General features: G+C 43.0%; 1 protein-coding gene across 4 annotated transcripts in view; it reads left to right on the forward strand.

The window, feature by feature from the left end:
* The window catches only part of Nbr1 (NBR1 autophagy cargo receptor), a 35,673-nt gene that overhangs the window by 26,458 nt on the left and 2,375 nt on the right, over positions 1-6,840 (forward strand). For all 4 annotated transcript variants that reach the window (XM_008855523.3, XM_008855524.3, XM_008855526.2 and 1 more), the window contains 4 exons: positions 634-1,051; positions 2,005-2,096; positions 2,914-2,971; positions 3,659-3,764. In XM_008855523.3, coding sequence (XP_008853745.1) covers positions 634-1,051; positions 2,005-2,096; positions 2,914-2,971; positions 3,659-3,764 — 674 coding nt within the window. The remainder of the gene's footprint in view (positions 1-633; positions 1,052-2,004; positions 2,097-2,913; positions 2,972-3,658; positions 3,765-6,840) is intronic.

The raw sequence follows: 6,840 nt of genomic DNA on the forward strand, positions 1-6,840 counted from the left end.
AAGAGATAAGCCTGCCTCTGCCTCCTGAATGCTGGGATTAAAACACCACCATGCCAGACCCTGACTTCTATTCATTTATTTATTATTGATTTTATAGTGTTATACATGCATGTATGTAAGTGCACCCATGTGCAGTGCCCACGGAGGCCAGAAAAAGGGCATCAGAGCCCCTGGAACTGGAGTTACTGACTGTTATTAGTCACCATGTGGGTGCTGGGATTCAAACTAGCGGCCTTCTGCAAGAGCAGCCAGTGCTCTTAACCACTGAGCCCTCTCTCCAACCTCCTGACTTCTCTTTTTTATAGCCCTGTTATTTAGCTTACCAGTTTTGATACGAACTTTATCTCAGTATGTTAACTATCGTACCAAGAGAATAAGAACTGTAAGATTCGTAGTGCTCATTGGAAGCCTGGCTCTTTCTGCCTATCTTATTTCTGTGGGCTTTGGTTCTGTTTGTTTTGGCATGGTCTTCAAACTTAGAAATAGTTGTGGTTCCAGCAGCAGCTCTTTACTCAGATTCTTCCCACTCCTATTTTTGTAGAACTACTCATGATCCACAGAGCTTTACCAAGTGAGACTATCACTGAGGATTGCCATTAAGCTTTTAACTTCTTTGTTGCTTTTGTCCTTCAGTGAAATTTGCCTTGCCTGAAGAAGGACCACTTGGAGATGAGAAGGAAGAGATTGTCCACATTGCTGAGGAAGACGTAATTGAGGAAGAAGAGGAGGAACTCCAAGATGAAGTTCATAGTCAGTCCTCTGCTTCCTCCGAAGACTATATCATCATCCTGCCTGAGTGCTTTGATACCAGCCGTCCCCTGGGGGACTCCATGTATAGCTCTGCACTCTCACAGCCAGGCCTGGAGGGAGAGGCTGAAGGAGAGCCTGGGATTGCGGCTGGGCAGGAACCAACTGAGGCTGGAGAGAGCCTCTCTGGAGGGGAGAGCCAGCCACAGGAGCAGATTATCAATGACATCCTCACAACCTCACAGACTCTGGAAACAGTGCCCTTGGTCCCTGAGGTGGTGGGGCTCCCGCCATCACTGTCCAGGTACCATCCAGCACCCTTCAGCTGTTGAATTCTTCAGAGGTGAAGTATAGAGTGGGAGGAACCAATTTGATCTCAAAACCTGTTTCTTCATCATACACAAAGAGACTATTACTGTAGTTTGAATTTAGCTGAATAAAAGTCATATTTCTCAGCATTTGTGAATTGGGGATTTAAAGAAATACTGTTTTAGTGGACTTTAATCATTTAAGACTAGTCTGTCTACTTTTTGTTATTGTTAATGTTTTGGTCTTTTTGAGACAGGGTCTCCCTGTAGCCTCAGCTGTCCTGGAACTCACTATGTAGACCTGGCCTTGAACTCAAAGAGATCCATCTGCCTCTACCTCCTGAGTGCTGGGACTAAAGGCATGCACTACCATACCTGGCTCTTTGTTTTTTTGAGACAGGGTCTCTCTGTAGCTTCAGCTGGCCTGAACTCACTGGGTAGTTCAGGCTGGCCTACATTTCACAGAGATCTGCCTGCCTCTGCCTCTTTATTTTTTTTTTTTATTATTAAGAACCTTTTTAAAAAAAAAAAAAAAAAAATGAGACAAGGTCTCCCTGTAACCCCAGCTGGTCTGGAACTCACTGTGTAGACCAGGCTGGTCTCACCTGCTTCTACCTCCTGAGTGCTGGGATTAAAGGTATACCCCACCAGCCTGGCTTTAACCGTAATTTAAACCATTTAGGAAGCTAGTCATGTCCCTTTATCAGCATTACCTGATGTAGAGGGAAGTGATTGTATTGAAACCAGTCTTTGTAACTTAATTATGTCTAAAGAGGAAAGCTGGGAGTGGAACACAACCCTTTAGGGAAGATGGCCAAATCCACACACATGGAGATCAGAAATGTGAAGCCTCTGTGGAGAATTTGGCACTGCTGTGCTATGCTTACTGTTTCCTCTCATTGCCAAAGGTGCTTTTAAACTTACCTTCAATATTGTGTCTTTCTGAAAGGAGCCCTCCTTGTGTACAGCTTGCTTCCCCTGCAGTGGATTTACCAGTTACCATACCAGAAGTTTCTTCAGTCCCTGATCAGATCAGAGGAGGTAATGACAAGCCTGATCTTCACCTCTCTTCCTTTGTTTCTTTCTAATGGAAATCGGGTATAATAAGCTGTCCATTTTTGTGATCCTTGGTCTCTTTTAGGAACTTGCTCTTTTTTTTTTTGGCCTTTTTTGAGACAGGGTCTCCCTGTAACCCCAGCTGACCTGGAACTCACTATGTAGACCAGGCTGGCTTTGAACTCACAGAGATCCGCCTGCCTCTGCCTCCCAAGTGCTGGGATTAAAGTGTGTGCCACCATGCCCAGTGGAACTTGCTCTTTTCCTCTGTCTGTATTCCTCTCATACTCTTCTATTCTGTAGGTATTTATTGAGATCTGACAGAGGTAGGCATTGTGCTGTAGTAGAAAGACTTTGGGTTGGACCAGACCAATCTAGGTTCCAGCCTGTTTCCCTTTCCTCACCATAACACTGCAGCAGTTCAGCCAGTTGGTGATGCCTTATGGGTCAGTTTCTTACCTGAAAAGTCAGGACAGTGGCGCTGTGAAGTTGTGAGTAGGTCCTCAAAGTCACTTCCTCTTTTCGAAATGTCAAACCTGAAACTACTTGAGAACTAATATATCAGTATATTGGGATCATAGAATTAATTTTTTTGGTTGGAAAAAAAGTCACCTTATATTGCATTTCTAGACAGATAATAATCACTTAAGCCACCTACAGAACTTTCAAAAACTTAAAAAGAAAGAGAAAGACTTCAGACACCCTGATTAATTTGCACCTGCCTTGATCAAAGCTTTGCTTTGTCAGGAAACACTGGGTGCTTGTGGTTGCTGCATCTAACCAACAGCTCTTTTGCTTTTAGAGCCCAGAGGCTCATCAGGACTTGTAAACAGCAGACAGAAGAGCTATGACCACTCAAGGTAATGACCTTGTGCAGTCTCTTCTTCAGAATCAGGTGGATATGCCAGCATCACTTCTGCTTAAAATAGCCTCTCAGAGCATGTGCCCATCTTCTGAGCACATAAAAGGAACCCACAGTCCTTCTTATTCTTCTCCTAAAGCTTTGGAGCAACACCGGACAGAGAGCTAAAGATTATATTTAAAGTGTTTTCACATTCCAGACAACAAGAAACATCTACCCTAAAATTCACTTCCCCTGTAGTGCCAGAGAAGGCAGGAAGCTCAAGCCAGTGTGCACCTTGGTGGGTTTTCCTTAGACACATCTGGCTCTCTGGTCCCTGTCATCTCAGAGCAGTCTCCAGAAAAATTACATTTCCTTTGCCAGGCGTTTTCTCTGAGATGCAGACAGATTGTTGGCATCCCAGTGTATCAATGACCTCATTAATTTTCAGCGAGGACGGAAAGCTGGCATGATAAACAGGGTGGTGTGTTTCCTGCATTGCTCGTACCTCACAGCAGCAGAGCTGAGCCCTACATCAAACCAGAATTTATAGCAATGAAACAGTCACATCTCTTTTTGACATCTATTTTGTCTTTTTTTTTTTTTTTTTTCTCTTAAGGCTATCTCATTTTCTTTTGAGATTAGCATCCATGTTATTTTCTAAGCAGGTCATGGTTTTACTTGATAATTTGGTTTTCATCTGCAGGCACCACAATGGAAGCAGCATTGCTGGAGGACTGGTGAAGGGGGCTTTATCTGTTGCTGCCTCTGCATACAAGGCCCTATTTTCTGGGCCACCAATCACTGCACAGGTCAGTGTGTGGTTTATTTTCCTAAACCTCAACTCCTAACTCATCAGTGAAAATGGCAGTGTCTGTCTGCTTGAGTTGGCAAGTAACATGGCATGGACTGTATATAGATTTAGTCTTTAACACACAACACTGCTGTTCCTAGCTATATGCCTTTGGTCAAGTCACTCTTTGGAAGAAAGGAGAAAGATGTAATGTTTGTGGAAGACCTAGTAAGGGTACAGAATTGCAAGCACAGGTGCTGCAAGATGAGTAAGGTACAGGTTCCTACCAAACAGTTACAGGAAATGGGCAAAGTATCCAGTACAGAGTATGATACTGTGCCAGTGCTCAGACAGATGTGTTTCCACCTACTGGAACCAGAAGCTTCCTGGAAGGTAGTTTCTGAACTGAGGTCTAAAGGACAAAGCAAGTATTCCCCCAGGATAGAGCTATAGAAAGAGGGACCCGGGTTCGATTCCCAGCACCCACATGGCAGCTACAAAGCATCCTTAACTCCAATTAAGATTAAAGGCGTGCACCACCATGCCCGGCTATAATAAAATATTTTTTAAAAATTAAATAAATACTTTTTTTTTTTTTTAAATATAAAAATCTGGAGCTAAAGAGATGGCTTGGCAGTTAAGAGTACTGGCTGCTCTAGCAGAGGACCAGGGTTTTGATTCCCAGCACCCCCATAGCAGCTAAAAACTCTTAACTCCAGTTACAGGGGAATCCAACACTTTCTGACCTCCATAGGCACTGCACAGCATGGGTGCACTTACATGCAGACAATACATTCATACACATAAAATAAAAATAAATAAAATATTTAAAATATAGATACAGATATATCATAGTTAATGAAAAGATTTAGAAGTGCTGGGTGTGGTGGTGCACACCTTTAGTCCCAGCACTCAGGCAGATCTCTGTGAGTTCAAGGCCAGTCTGGTCTACATAGTAAGTTTCAGGCCAGCTGAGGCTACAGGGAGACCCTATCTCAAAAAGATCAAGAAAAAAAAAAAAAAAAGATTTAGAAGATTCACCAGATGGTGAATCTGGCCTGAAGAACAGAGTAAGAGAAAAGACCGACCATGTTTGAGATTTTATTTTAAGGCATGGAAGGGTTTTAAGGATGTGATTTAACATGATCTTTGTGAGATCACTGCTATAGTGTGGAGGTATGTTGGAACCAGTAAGGAAATCCACATGAAAATCTACATAGATGTGGAAATGAAGGGTAAAAGAAATAATTAAAATAGATGGGAATGATTAAGTGATTAAAAAGAGGGCAAAGATAAATCCCAAGCTCGGACTTAGCAGTCAGTAGTAAGTACCGTGCACTAAAAGAGGGTCCACAGTTATCCTCTGACCTTCACACAAGCACCATAGTATACTTATCCTCACAGACACACACACACACACACACACACACACACACACACATACACACACACACACACACACGCTCAGTAAATGAAGGAAATAATTTTTTAAAATATATTATGTGGCTAGGGGGCTGGAGAGATGGCTCAGTAGTTAAGAACACTGGTTGTTCTTGCAGAAGACCCGGGTTTGAATCCCAGCACCCACATGGCAGCTAACAACCATCCGTAACTCCAATCCCAGGGGATCCGACAGCCTCTTCTGACCTCCTCGGGCATTGCACAACACGGGTGCACTTAACCTACATGAGGGCAATACACGAATACACATAAAATAAAAAAATAAAATTTATATATATATAAAAAATGTGGCTAGAAGTAAATCTGGTAAGTTTTGCTTAGTGATGAGTTTACAGCATATCCAGATAAGTAAAGCTATCCCAAAGCACAGTTGAACGTGTACATCTGAATCACAGGGGAGATGGGCCTGATGTTGAAGTTTGAGAGTCACTTGCATACAGTTTCTAGCAGGAGTGAGATAGTCAGATGAGATTATCCAAGAAAAATAGAGAAGGCCAGAAGTAGCCACTAAGGATCACGGAAAGAGAACCCTACAAAGTCAAAACTCAAAGAGGAGGGGCTGGAGAGATGGCTCAGCGGTTAAGAACACTGGTTGTTGTTTGTTCTTGCAGAAGACCCAGATTCGAATCCCAGCACCCAAATGGCAGCTAACAACTGTCCATATCTCCAATCCCAGGGGATCCGACAGCCTCTTCTGACCTCCGTGGGCATTGCACGACATGGGTGTGCTTACCTACATGCAGGCATTACACGAATACACATAAAATAAAAATAAAATATTAAAAAAAAACTCAAAGAGGAAAAAGAAGAGTAAGCCACTGCTGTAACTTGGGAAATTTTAGTAAGGGCTGCATGCTCAAAAGTGTTAAATGCTACAAAGAGGTGTGACCAAGTGGTGGGGAATTTGGCAATTCAAGTGTGCCTCACTTTTCAGTAGCTGGCTGCACGGAAAAAAAAAAGGCGGCGGGGGGGGGGGAAAAGCTATTCTATGTAAGGCAGAAGGAGGCATTTATAAAGATGAATGAGCCTTAGGCTCAAGAGATGCCTCAGCAGTTAAGAACACTGGCTCTCTTGCAGAGGGACCTACGTTCAGTTCCCAGTTCCCAGCACCCACACGGTGGCTAACTATATGTAACTTTAGTTACAGGGGACCCTATCCCTCCTGGGGTTTACAGTGGTAAGGCTATTCTAAAATAAGCAGAAAGAGGAGCTGGGGGTATCTCATTGGCAAAATTCATGCCTAGCTTATGTGAGGCTCTAGGTTACATCCTTAGCAGCACACACAAAAGTTGGGCATAGGTATAGAAGAAAGTGAGACTGTTCAGTTTCATATAACTTCCTCATCTCTACGTACTCTCAACCATGGAAAGTACGCGTGTATCTGCATTCCATAAGTAAGACTGACACTCAGCACGGTTGTCAATAGTAGCAATAAGGTTTGAGCCTAAGCCTAAGTCTCTGCCTCAAAAGTCAATCAGCCAAGCATTGTTAGTATTTAAGGTCAGGGCCATGGCCCCAAGAGGGAATTTCTATAGATGAATGTTAGCTTCTTGTTAATGAAACCACTTCTATTTTGAGAGGGAGAAGGTCATGAAGACTGCCTACGATGTAATTTCCAAATTTTATATTTATAT

The sequence above is a fragment of the Nannospalax galili genome, unplaced genomic scaffold, assembly GCF_000622305.1.
Source record: "Nannospalax galili isolate Female #2095 unplaced genomic scaffold, S.galili_v1.0 scaffold1288, whole genome shotgun sequence".
Classification (NCBI taxonomy): Eukaryota; Metazoa; Chordata; class Mammalia; order Rodentia; family Spalacidae; genus Nannospalax; species Nannospalax galili.